We start from the raw sequence: 13,084 nt of genomic DNA, 5'->3' as shown, positions 1-13,084 counted from the left end.
ATTTTCTAATTACATTATTCTACATTCTTTCCACTCTAAGGAAGAGGTTTCTCCTCTCCTCACTTACTAAATTCTTGTTTAATGGGTCATGATCTGTTATTATCAGTCTAAATTGCCACAGATCTGGCCATTAGGAGCCCCTCAAACCAACTGCTTTATCCTTTTGACATGTCACTCTTTGAGTGCTTTCCTACTGTCAGGCTTATCTTGTGACCTCTCTGCCTCAGCCCTGAGTTCAGCCACTCTTCTAAGGATCCCTAATTCCTATCACATAGTGGAGAATGGTATTTAAAAACCAAGATCTAGGTGCTAGGTGTGCTCATTGCCACTGGGATATGACTGCTGCTGGGCCCTTTCAGTGATCAGAGCTAGGACTTCCATGCATGTACACACACAAAAGCACACACACAAAAGCACACACACAGTCCACATCTGTAGTTATTTTTATATTGTTGTATGTGTGTATATTGAAAACCTTTACTTCACACTGATACCTTCAATTCCAGTACATCCCAAAAGATACATTCTAGTTTATCTTTTCCCACATGCTCCTTGGGAGAAAAGTTTTGACAAACCTACACAGCATATTAAAAAGCAGACATTGCTTTGCTGACAAAGGTCCGTATAGTCAAAGCTATAGTTTTTCCACTAGTCATGTATGGATGTGAGAGTTGGACCATAAAAAAGGCTGAGCACCTAAGAATTGATGCTTTTGAACTGTGCTGTTGGAGAAGACTCTTGAGAGTCCATTGGACTGCAAGGAGATCAAACCAGTCAATCCTAAAGGCAATCAATCCTGAATATTCATTGGAAGAATTGATGCTGAAGCTGAAACTCCAATACTTTGGCCATCTGATGCAAAGAACTGACTTATTAGAAAAAAACCTTACGCTGGGAAAGATTGAAGGCAGGAGGAGAAGGGGACAACAGAGGATGAGATGGTTGGATGGCATCACCAACTCGATTGACATGAGTCTGAGCAAGCTCTGGGAGATGGTAAAGGACAGGGAAGCCTGGCATGCTGCAGTCCATGGGGTCGCAGAGTCGGACACGACTGAGCAAGTGAACAACAACAGCCTTTTTCCACATTTGCAGCCCACGTCTCCATCATTGAGGAATTTGGCTCCTCTTAGTCTCTGTGTTTAATCTGTTTGGTCAGTCCCACGTCACTTCCTGTCTTCGGTCACCTTCTATCACCTTCTGTCACTCCCAGACCTCATGATGGCCTGATGCCCCTTCTGTCTGCATTTCAGATATATGTGCCTGCCTTGCCTGGCCCCTAAAGCCTAATGACATTTAGATGAAGCTATTCAGAAAGAAAGAGACAGAGAGAGCACATTCCTGTTTATGGCTGTATGATCCTACGTTTTGTCAGTACACCATAGTTTTTGAAGGTGTACTGGAGAACTTTTTCTCCGATATTACAGAGTGCTGCAATCAGCCAGTGCATAAGTCTTTTTGTGTTTTTGTCAGTGTATCTTTGGGATAGTTTCTTAGAATTGAGAGTATTTGGTTAAAGTGTTGAAGCCTGTGTGATTTTGTTAGATATTGGCAAATCCCTCCCACCACCAGTAATGTATGAGCATTCTCCCCACAGCCTCACCACTAGAATATGTTGTCAAACTTCTGTCCTGGCAGTGAGTTTGAAATGTCATCTCTTTCAGAATATCAGGATATTGTGCTCCTCCTTGTTTTGGCTTATTTTAAGCTCTTACTTGCTGCTTTGAATGTCATCCACTTCTGGAGATCTGTTTCCTCCTTAGACTTCTGCCTCTTTATTTGTAGATCTTTTTCCTTAATGGAAAAGTCAGAAATTAAATAGGTGATGAGTTCACCACTCTCACTGTCATAGCTGCTGAACAGATGGTAAATCCATTGGTCGTGTGTCTGCCAGAGCCTTCGGTTGAAGTCACTGGCTGTGGCAGTTCACTTGTGACATCTGCATTCAGGACAGAAGGAATGCGGCAGGGCTGGGATCAGGCACTTCAGTCCCCTTTTAATAGGAAAGAAAAATCTTTCCAAGAACCACCTGCTTTTTGTAGGCAGGCTGCTTATATCTTAAAGTTTTCATTGTTTTTGTGGAAGGATTGGACACAGTACATATCCTTTGTGCTACTGAAAATACGAGTCTCCAATTTCTATTTCACTTTGGAAACTTTGTACATTTATTACTTGCATGGGTACAGAAATTAAATATATGAATATATTATGAAAAATACCCTCTCCATACCCACTTTTTGGAGATAATTATTGTCAACAGCTTGGTGTGTATTCCTATATCTGTGTGCTTCCTTCTTAACTTTAATTTTTTTGTTGTTGTTAACCTTAATTTTAAATATTACTGTTGTCCTTACTTATTACCACCAGTATGGGGCCATATATACATTCACATACATACTATTCTACAAGATTTGTTTTTCACTTAAGCCGTATACTCTAGCTATTTTTCTGTGTCAGGACATGCCTCAGAAAAATGTGTGAGGCTAAGCAATCAAATACACTGTCCTGCTCAAGCCTGTCACATCAGCCAGAGCAGACATTGAACCTCCACCTTTGACATCAAGGCAGACAGCCATAGAAGGTGTTGACAGCTTCAGAAAATCTTGTCACTAACTTCCTTTTGTTAACTCCTTTGCTGTCTACTTCCTGTCATGACCTCATGGTAGCAGTGATATTGATAGCATTGTGTAGCTGTATCATAATGTATTTGTCTGGTTCCCTGTTGATCGACATTTGAGTTGTTTCAAGTATTTTGCTCTTATAATCATTGTTGCTGATAAATATCCATGCACGTGTCTTTTAAAATATTTGTTGAAGTGTTGCTTCAGAAAAAAGTCATAGAAATAGAAATGGTGAGTCAAGATGTATGAATATTGTAAATTTCAATAGCTATAGGTTTCCCTTGTCATCTGAAAGTACAGCATTCCTATGAAACCTTTCATAAGCTGAAGTGCTAGAAAGCGAAGAAACAATTTCAGTTAATTTGTATGGAGAACTTTTTGAGTGTTCCCAGACCCCAGAAATAACTTACCAAAGCGTACCCAGTAACACTTAAAACCTAAAATAACACTAATATATAGTGAAAGCAGAAATGACTTGATAAATACACAGCCCGTATAAGATAGAAATAATGTATTTATGGTATTGTTTCACTCACCAGAATCAGGAAGAGAGCAAGGTTAAGAGGTGGTGGTGATGGTGTGTTAGGCTGAATTGTCAGAGGTTGGGGTGGTGCGAGGTTCAGAGGTACAGACTGGTGTAGGAGAAAGGGGAAGCGGGTCATTTATCAGCTTCTCATTATCATCTGGATCCATCAGATCAAGCAGGTCATTTATATCTACATCTTCTGTGGCTGTCTGCCTTGATGTCAAAGGTTGAGTTTCGTTGTCTGCTCTGGCTGTTGTGACAGGCTTGAATAGGACAGTGTACTTGATTGCTTAGCCTAACATATTTTTCTATCACCCCGTTCTTTATAGACACTCAAAGCATCCTGCAAACCTGCCCTAAATTTGCATGTCCTTTCAAAATTAGAGTCATACTTTTTTGTAGTCATGGCAGCCCTCAGTCATAGTGAAAACTCTCTGTGAGTGCTCTACATTTCAGTTTGTGGATGACTTCACTTTGGGGCTGTTTCAGTCAATATCCTTTACTCTTGCAGTTGCAGCAGCTGTTTGTCAGTTCTTGGTCATAGAATGCCAAAACACTTCAACATCTTCATCAGCTTCCGCAAACCCAGCCTCCTTAGCTGTGGTCACTGCTGCCACACTTATTGTTGATTTGAAACCCTAAAATTGCTTATTACTTCAGGACACAGTTTCTTCCAAATGCCATTTCTCAGTAAGACTTTTAGCCTGTTGAAAGTATCTCCAAGGTTAGCAGTTGCCAGTTTAATTAATAAATTTGTGTTTTGTTTATTAGTATTTTTTATTGAATGAAATAGTCTTTAAATTCTGTAGTGCTTTTCTGTTTTCAAAAGTTTCACACATAAGGTTTCATATAATCCCTTATTAACCTTTTGTTTTCCCTATCCCTACATGGCCCCTGCCTGCTTCCCTTTCCCCACTGGTAACCACTTGTTTATTCTCTATATCTGTGAATCTAGCAATTGCCCACTTTATATTTTAGTCTTTGCAGTCTCCCATAAAGATGCTTTGGAGTTTTCTTCTCTTTCAGTGGCACGTAATAAGATGCATCACACTTCTTGCATATAGTAAGCCTCAGTTGTGACTCCAAGGCCTTGGTCACACAGCTGCAGCAACAGTGTCATATTTGGTGGTAAGAACACACCATGAATGTTACTGCTATACCTGGTAATACCAGGTGGAGAGCAGCACAATTATCGATAATCACAAGACACCTATTATCGAGGTTATTTTCTCAACAGTATTTTTCATCAGAAGGACTAACATATCCAGTCATGTACTCAGAAAAAAATTCACTTGGATATTCCAGCTACTTGGATGTGAATGAAACATACTAGGAAGTGTATTCTGACCAATACCTTTAAATGCCCTCAGATTTTCCGAGTGCATTAGCTGAGGCCTTAGGACAGCCATCACCGGGGGTGTCAACAGGAGGCACTAGGGTAAACCTCTCCTTTGACGCCTTGTGTCCCTCAGCTTGCTTTTCTTCTCTTGAAATAAATGTCTTGCTCAGTATTTTTTTTCCAATAAATTACAGTTTTGCTGTAATCAAACGCTTATGTGAATAGCCACTTTCTGTAATTATTTTTTTTCTGTTCTTCTGGGAGCTTTTCAGCAGTTCCAGTATCAGCCAAAGCACTCTTACAAGTAACCTTTAAGCTATGAAGCTGCCCTCACCTCAGAAACCAATCCAACCATCCATAGTACCTTTAAATTTTACTCTTGTAACACTATCATCACCATTGTCTAGTGCTTCCTTTCTTTCTTTCTAATTCTTTCTTTTTTTTTTTTTTGGCTGCACTGTGTGGCTTGTGGTGTTAAAAGTAAAGTTCTCTGACCAGGGATTGAACCCAGGCTATTGGTCATGAGAGATTTAACGTCTGGACGACCAGGGGATTCCCCATCCAGAGCTTTCTGTTTCATCTTTTTGAAAAGACTGATATTGCCTTAAGTGTAAGATAACTTAATGAAGCAACATGCTTTGTACACGCATCAATCCACTCAAGCAGTAGACTTTCCAATTTGTCATAACGTTACTGGATGCCAATTAAAAGAGAACACTTTCTCTACTAGCAGAACCAATAGTAACTTTTTCAGCATTCAGTGTTCTTTCTGAGTATAAACAGCTTGAATGGTGGACACAGGCAAGTTCAGTGCAAATGCATCTTTATTTGGTTCACTACAGTTTAAATGTTTAATTATGTTCATTTTATGCTGAGCATGACACTCTTACAAGTTCTCTTAGGCCTTTCTGAAACCCCAGGATACATCTTGCTAAGAGTTGCACAAAATATATCAAGATGAAGTCCAGACGCTCATAAAAAGATTTCAAAGCCATGTTGGCTTGTTGAGGAGATGCTGAGTATAGTTACTGGGAAAGGAAGTTGGTGGTGCCACTGTCACTGCCCTGAGTGCTTGCTGCCTCTATAACTGCTGGATGCAAAACATACTGAAAGCTATTTTCATCTCTTTTCATAAAAGTGAAAATCTTTGAATTTCTTTCATTAGTAAAAACAGATAATGGCACAGGTTTCATGGAAGCAAAGTGGTGCAAATCAAACTTTCAAAAAACAGGGGAGGATGCTTGGGGCTGGTGCACTGGGATGACCCAGAGGGATGGGATGGGGAGGGAGGTGGAAGGGGGGTTCAGGATGGGGAACACGTGTACACCCGTGGCGGATTCGTGTTGATGTATGCCAAAACCAATACAATATTGTAGAGTATTTAGCCTCCAATTAAAGTAAATAACTTTAAATTAAAAAAAAAAAAAGGGATACCTGTACTTCCACATTGCTCCTAAAAGAGTATACCAATTTATATTTTTATAATATATTGTAATCATGATGGTGTGATCACTCACCTAGAGCCAGACATCCTGGAATGTGAAGTCAAGTGGGCCTTAGGAAGCGTCACTACAAACAAAGCTAGTGGAGGTGTTGGAATTCCAGTTGAGCTATTTCAAATCCTGAAAGGTGATGCTGTGAATGTGCTGCACTCAATATGCCAGCAAATTTGGAAAACTCAGCAGCGGCCACAGGACTGGAAAAGGTCAGTTTTCATTCCAATCCCAAAGAAAGGCAATGCCAAAGAATGCTCAAACTACTGCACAGTTGCACTCATCTCACACTCTAATAAAGTAATGCTCAAAATTCTCCAAGCCAGGCTTCAACAGTACATGAACCGTGAACTTCCACATGTTCAAGTTGGATTTAGAAAAGGCAGAGGAACTAGAGGTCAAATTGCCAACATCCGTTGGATCATCGAAAAGGCAAGAGAATTCCAGAAAAACATCTACTTCTGCTTTATTGACTATGCCAAAGCCCTTGACTATGTGGATCAAAACAAACTGTAGAAAACTCTGAAAGAGATGGGATTACCAGACCACCTGACCTGCCTCCTAAGAAATCTGTACGCAGGTCAAGAAGCAACAGTTAGAACTGGACATGGAACAACAGATTGGTTCCAAATAGGAAAAGGAGTATGTCAAGGCTGTATATTGTCACCCTGCTTATTTAACTTATTATATGCAGAGTACATCATGAGAAACGCTGGGCTGGAGGAAGCACAAGCTGGAATCAAGATTGCCGGGAGAAATATCAATAACCTCAGATATACAGATGACAACACCCTTATGGCAGAAAGTGAAGAGGAACTAAAGAGCCTCTTAATGAAAGTGAAAGAAAAGAGTGAAAAAGTTGGCTTAAAACTCAACATACAGAAAACTAAGATCATGGCATCTGGTCCCATCACTTCATGGCAGATAGATGGGGAAACAATGGAAACAGTGTCAGACTTTATTTTTGGGGGCTCTAAAATCACTGCAGATGGTGACTGCAGCCATGAGATTAAAACACGCTTGCTTCTTAGAAGAAAAATTATGACCAACCTTGTGTGAAGTTGCTCAGTCATGTCCAACTCTTTGCAACCCTTTGCCCAACTCTGTAGCCTTTCCAGGCTCCTTTGTCCATGGGATTTTCCAGGCAAGAGTACTGGCATGGGTTGCCATTTCCTTCCCAATCCAGGGATTGAACCCCGGTCTCCTGCATTGCAAGCAGATGCTTTACTATCTAAGCCACCAAGGAAGACATTACCAACCTAGATACCATATTGAAAAGCAGAGACATTACTTTGCCAACAAAGTCCATCTAGTCAAAGCTTTGGTTTTTCCAGTGCTCATGTATGGATGTGAGAATTGGACTATAAAGAAAGCTGAGCAATGAAGAGTTGATGTTTTTGAACTGTGGTGTTGGAGAAGACTCTTGAGAGTCCCTTGGACAGCAAGGAGATCCAACCAGTCCATCTTAAAGGAAATCAGTCCTGATTATTCATTGGAAGAACTGATGTTGAAGCTGAAGCTCCAATACTTTGTCCACCTGATGCAAAGAACTGACTCATTTGAAAAGACCCTGATGCTGGGAAAGATTGAAGGCAGGAGGAGAAGGGGATGACAGAGGATGAGATGGCTGGATGGCATCACTGAGTCAATGGACATAAGTTTGAGTAAACTCCTGGAGTTGGTGATGGACAGGGAGGCCTGGTGTGCTGTAGTTCATGGGGTTGCAAAGAGTCGGACATAACTAAGCAACTGAACTGAACTGAATTTTTTTTTAAATTGAAGTGTAGTTGATTTATAATATTAGTTTCTGATGTACAGTAAAGTAATATGTGGACTGGTTCCAAATAGGAAAAGGAGTACATCAAGGCTGTATATTGTCACCCTGCTTATTTAACTTATATGCAGAGTACATCATGAGAAACGCTGGGCTGGAAGAAGCACAAGCTGGAATCAAGATTGCTGGGAGAAATATCAATAACCTCAGATATGCAGATGACACCACCCTTATGGCAGAAAGTGAAGAGGAACTAAAAAGCCTCTTGATGAAAGTGAAAGAGAAGAGTGAAAAAGTTGGATTAAAGCTCAACATTCAGAAAATGAAGATCATGGCATCTGGTCCCATCACTTCATGGGAAATAGATGGGGAAACAATGGCAACAGTGTCAGACTTTATTTTGGGGCTCCAAAATCACTACAGATGGTGATTGCAGCCATGAAATTAAAAAACGCTTACTCCTTGGAAGAAAAGTTATGACCAACCTAGATAGCATGTTCAAAAGCAGAGACATTACTTTGCCAACGAAGGTCCGTTTAGTCAAGGCTATGGTTTTTCCTGTGGTCATGTATGGATGTGAGAGTTGGACTGTGAGAAAAGCTGAGTGCTGAAGAATTGATGGTTTTGAACTGTGGTGTTGGAGAAGACTCTTGAGAGTCCCTTGGACTGCAAGGAGATCCAACCAGTCCATTCTGAAGGAGATCAGCCCTGGGATTTCTTTGGAAGGAATGATGCTAAAGCTGAAATTCCAGTACTTTGGCCACCTCATGCGAAGAGCTGACTCATTGGAAAAGACTTTGATGCTGGGAGGGATTGGGGGCAGGAGGAGAAGGGGACGACCGTGGATGAGGTGGCTGGATGGCATCACTGACTCGATGGACGTGAGTCTGAGTGAACTCTGGGAGTTGGTGATGGACAGGGAGGCCTGGTGTGCTGCGATTCATGGGGTTGCAAAGAGTCAGACACGACTGAGCTACTAACCGAACTGAACTGATAACGTATATTAGTTTTCATATTCTTTTCCATTATGGTTTATTAGGATACTGAGTATAGTTCCCTGGGCTATATATAGTAGGACATTTATCTATTTTACATATAGTAGCTTGTACTTGCTAATACCAAATCCCTAATTTGTACTTCCCCACCCTTTTTCGCCTTGCGTAACCATGAGTTTGTATTCTGAGTCTGAGAACCTGTTTCTGTTTTGCACATGAGTTCCTTTGTGTCATGGATTTCAGATTCCACATGTAGGTGCCATCATGGTATTTGTCTTTCTCTTTCTTACTCAGTGCGGTAATCTCTAGGTCCATCCATCTGGTTGCAGATGGCATTATTTCATTCTTTTTATGGCTCAGTAGTCCTCCATTGTGTATATATACACCACGTCCTCTTTATCCATTCATCTGTCAGTGGACATTTAGCTTGTTTCCATGTCTTGGCCATTGTAAAAAGTGCTGTTATGAACATCAGGGCGCATGTATCTTTGAATTAAGAGTTTTCTCCAGATGTATGCCCAGGAGTGCTATTACTAGGAAATATCACAACTCGATTTTTATTTTTTTGAGGAACCTTCCGACTGTTTTCCCTAGCGGCTGTACGAACTTACATTTCCTACTACCAGTGTTGGAGGGTTCCCTTTTCTCCACACCCTCTCCAGCATTTGCTATTTGTAGATTTTTTTAATGATGGCCATCCTGGCCAGTGTGAGTTGCTACCTCAATGACATTTCGATTTGTGTGCCTGTGACAGTCAGCAGTGTTGGTCATCTTTTCATGTGCCTGATGACTATCGGTATGTATTCTTTGGAGAACTGTCTATTTAAGTCTTCTGCCAATTTTTAATTGGTTTGTTTACTTTTTTTTTTTTGTTACTGAGTTATATGAGCTGTTTGTGTATTTTGGAAATTAAGCCTTTGTCAGTCAAATTGTAAATCTTTTCTCCCAGTCTTAGGTTGTCGTTATGTTTTGTTTATGGTTTCCTTTGCTATGCCAAAGCTTAAAAGTTTGATTAGGTCCCATTTGTTTATGTTTGACTTTTATTTTTTAATTTTTTTAAAGTCTTTATAGAATTTGTTACAGTATTGCTTCTATTTTTTTAAGTTTTCTTTTTTGGCTGAAAGGCATGTGGGATCTTAGCTCACCTACCAGGGATTGAACCTGCTCCGGCCTGCATTGGAAGGCAAAGTCTTAACCACTGGATCACCAGGAAAGTCCCATATGTGTGATTTTTTAAATTTTCAAAATTATAGAGGCAATACTTGTGACCTATAACAAATGTATTTCAAAGCGTATGAAGGGAAAAGTACTTTTCATCGTCCTATACCATTTCTTAGAGGTAACTACATCAACAGTTAGCTATGTATCCTTCGTATCTTTTTAAAAAACTTACATGCTTACTGTAAATTCAAATATATGGATAAATTCAGTTATATATGTGTGTATGTATCCATGTCTGTATGTGTCTCTTTATTGAGACAGCTCATTTCTAGACTTTGTTCTGTTCCATTGATCTATTTGTCTTTTCTTGTGCCAGTACCCATCCAGCTTAATAATTATAGCTTCGAGTTGGTTTTAATATGGTAAGGCAAATCCTCATTTCATCAAAAAGTTTCTTCACTCTTCTTGGGTATGAACTCTTCAGATTAACTTTGTGTGAGTGCGTGCTCAGTTGCTCAGTCGTGTCCGACTCTTGGCAACCCCATGGACTATAGCCTGCCAGGCTCCTCCATCCATGGGATTCTCCAGGCAAGAGTGCTGGAGTGGGTTACCATTTCCTCCTCCAGGGGATCTTCCCGACCCAGGGATTGGACCCGAGTCTCTTGCATCTCCTGCATTGGCAAGTGGATTCTTTTACCATTGTGCCACCTGGGAAGCCCTGAGATTGTTTAGATCTAAGTTAAAAAGACACAAACAAAAACATGGATTTTGACTGGGTGTAGACTGAAGTTATAGAGAACTGACATTTTAGGAGAACTGACATGTTTCCATTATTGAATTTTCTCACTTGGAAACCTGTCTGTTTATTTATTTGGATCTTTTATGTCCTTTGGTGAAAATCTTATTCATTTCTTCTGAAGTTTATTTTTAGGTATTTTGTAGATTTCGTTGCCATCATGAGTGGAATTTTCTCCCCTTACATTCTTTAAAATTGATTATTGCTGGTATAGTTTTTAAGAAGCTGTTGGATTTTGTAAGTAAATCATATAATCACCTACTTCATTCAATTTTCTATTAGTTCTAACGGTTTTTCAGTTGAGTCTCTTGGCTTTTTTAGGTGGATGATTATATAGTCTGAAGATGCTAACTTTTTATCACTTCATGTATAATGTTTATACACAGGATATAATATTTATAATATTTCTCATAGATTATTTCATGTCTTAGATATCTTAGTAGGGGTAGGAAAGAGTGATCCTAGGAAGTCATCTTGGCTGAGGTTACATTTAAGGTAAGTATCAAAGAATGTGCAGCAGGTGAAATAGCAGGGTGATAGAGAATAAATTCCAGACAGACCTTGAAGAGAGTAACAACAAGAACTGTTCAATAAATAGAAAGAAAAGGGGCTAGAGCATAGGGCACAAGTGAGGTTGGGAGGAGCAAGAGGTGGTTGGAGAGTAAATAGGGTTGTAGTCAGACACTGCTAGACCCCTGAGGAGCAATTACTTTGTCTTACAGGAACTGAGAATTTAATGAAGGGTGTGTTACGGAGAATGGTCCCTCCAAGATGCCCACACGTGGGAATTTACTGGCATTCCAGTGGTTAGGACTCCTCACTTCCACTGCAGGGGGCCCAGGTCTGATTCCTGGTTGGGGAACTAAGATACCACAAGCCACGTAGCACTGTAAGAAAAAGAACAAAACCCAAAACAACAACGAGGAAAACCAACCAAAGATGTCCACACACTAATCCCTGAAATCTGTAAATATGTTACTTTACATGGCAAACAGGACTTTGCACATGAAATTAAAGCTTCAGGCTTTAAAATAGGGAGGTTGCCCTAGATTATTCTAGTGGGCCCTGTCTAATCACATGAACCTGAAAAGCAAGGAGGTTCTGCTCCCTAGAAACAGAAGCAAGATGTGGTTAAAGGGGAAGTTGGAGAGATCAGTGTAAGAGGAATCTAACCCACCGTGACTGAAGGGTATCGCATGGAAAATCTGAAGAGGAACACAAAAGCAAAGACTGTCTGATAACCAGCAAGTTAATGGGGACTCGGGCCCTGCAGCTGTAAGGAACTGAATTTAGCCTGGAGCAGCTTGGAAGGTGCTCATCCCCGGAGTCTGCAGAAAGAAATGCAGCCCTCCCAAGCCTCTGGGTTTGGTCTTGGGATAGCCTATGCAGAGGGCCCTGCTGAGCCATGCTCCACCTGGACTTGCCGCCTTCAGAGCTCTGAGATAATAAATTTGAGTGGTTTCAGGCTGCTGAGTTTGTGGTAATTTGCTAGAGCAAGCAGCAGTAGAATACTAACGCAAAGGGGTTTATGCCAGGAAGTAGTGTTAGATTTTGTGTTATTCATAGACTGCCCTTTGTGCTGTGTGGAAAATGGATTTGGGAGACGCAGATTTGGAGGCAGGGAAACTTGTGTTGTGGGAATATGATGGTGTCAGGGCCTAGGGGAGTGATGGTGGGAAGCAGGTATGATTTGAGATTTACTTGCAAGGTTGGAATTGCCAGTTTGGTCACTGATTTGGTGTCAGGAGTGAGCGAGAGGAGAGACACGAGGGTGACAGCTGGCTTGGATGCTGAGTGATGGTGAAGCTGTCCTTTGAGCCAGGCTTGAGCAGGTCAGAGGATGCCACGTCATCAATCAGTGATAATTCCAGGTGGTTCTTCATTTGGAAATTGTCCTATAAATACTTATTTTAAGGTAGAGTATATCAGTAAGATGATTGCTTTATCAGTTAAGACCTAAATTTGTTGTTGTTTTTTTTCCTAGGTCATGTAGAAAATTGTAGATCATGTGAAGATGGGACTCTTGATATTTGTACGCAATCTGCTGCTAGCCCTCTGCCTTTTTCTGGTACTGGGATTTTTGTATTATTCTGCATGGAAGCTACATTTACTCCAGTGGGAGGACTCCAGTAAGTATGCCACACTCTAGCCTACCCTCAGAAAAAGCCTGCTGTGGATCAGTTATGGGGCTTTCCCGTGGCTGCAGTGCGCTCAGAGTCTTCAGAGATGAGCACTGAGAATAAACTGAGCATTCCTGGAACTTAGGCTCAGAAACCATCTACCACTTTTGTTGCTCTAGGGTGAGAACCTTGATGTTTTATAAAAACTGCATGCCATGGCAGATCTTTTTATGAACTTAAGGAAAATGTGCTGTTTTAT

At 40.7% G+C, this 13,084-nt stretch overlaps 1 protein-coding gene across 1 annotated transcript in view; it reads left to right on the top strand.

Annotated features, from left to right (window-relative positions):
- ST3GAL3 (ST3 beta-galactoside alpha-2,3-sialyltransferase 3) overlaps nucleotides 1-13,084 on the top strand; it is a 222,320-nt gene that overhangs the window by 16,089 nt on the left and 193,147 nt on the right. Inside the window, exon 2 of the mRNA XM_052636613.1 lies at nucleotides 12,690-12,834. Within this exon, the coding sequence (XP_052492573.1) occupies nucleotides 12,720-12,834 (115 nt within the window). The 5' untranslated portion in view covers nucleotides 12,690-12,719. The remainder of the gene's footprint in view (nucleotides 1-12,689; nucleotides 12,835-13,084) is intronic.

The sequence above is a fragment of the Budorcas taxicolor genome, chromosome 3 (assembly GCF_023091745.1).
Source record: "Budorcas taxicolor isolate Tak-1 chromosome 3, Takin1.1, whole genome shotgun sequence".
Lineage (NCBI taxonomy): Eukaryota > Metazoa > Chordata > Mammalia > Artiodactyla > Bovidae > Budorcas > Budorcas taxicolor.
The sequence above is the reverse complement of the archived record's forward strand: the minus strand, read 5'-3'. Positions and strand labels throughout refer to the sequence as shown.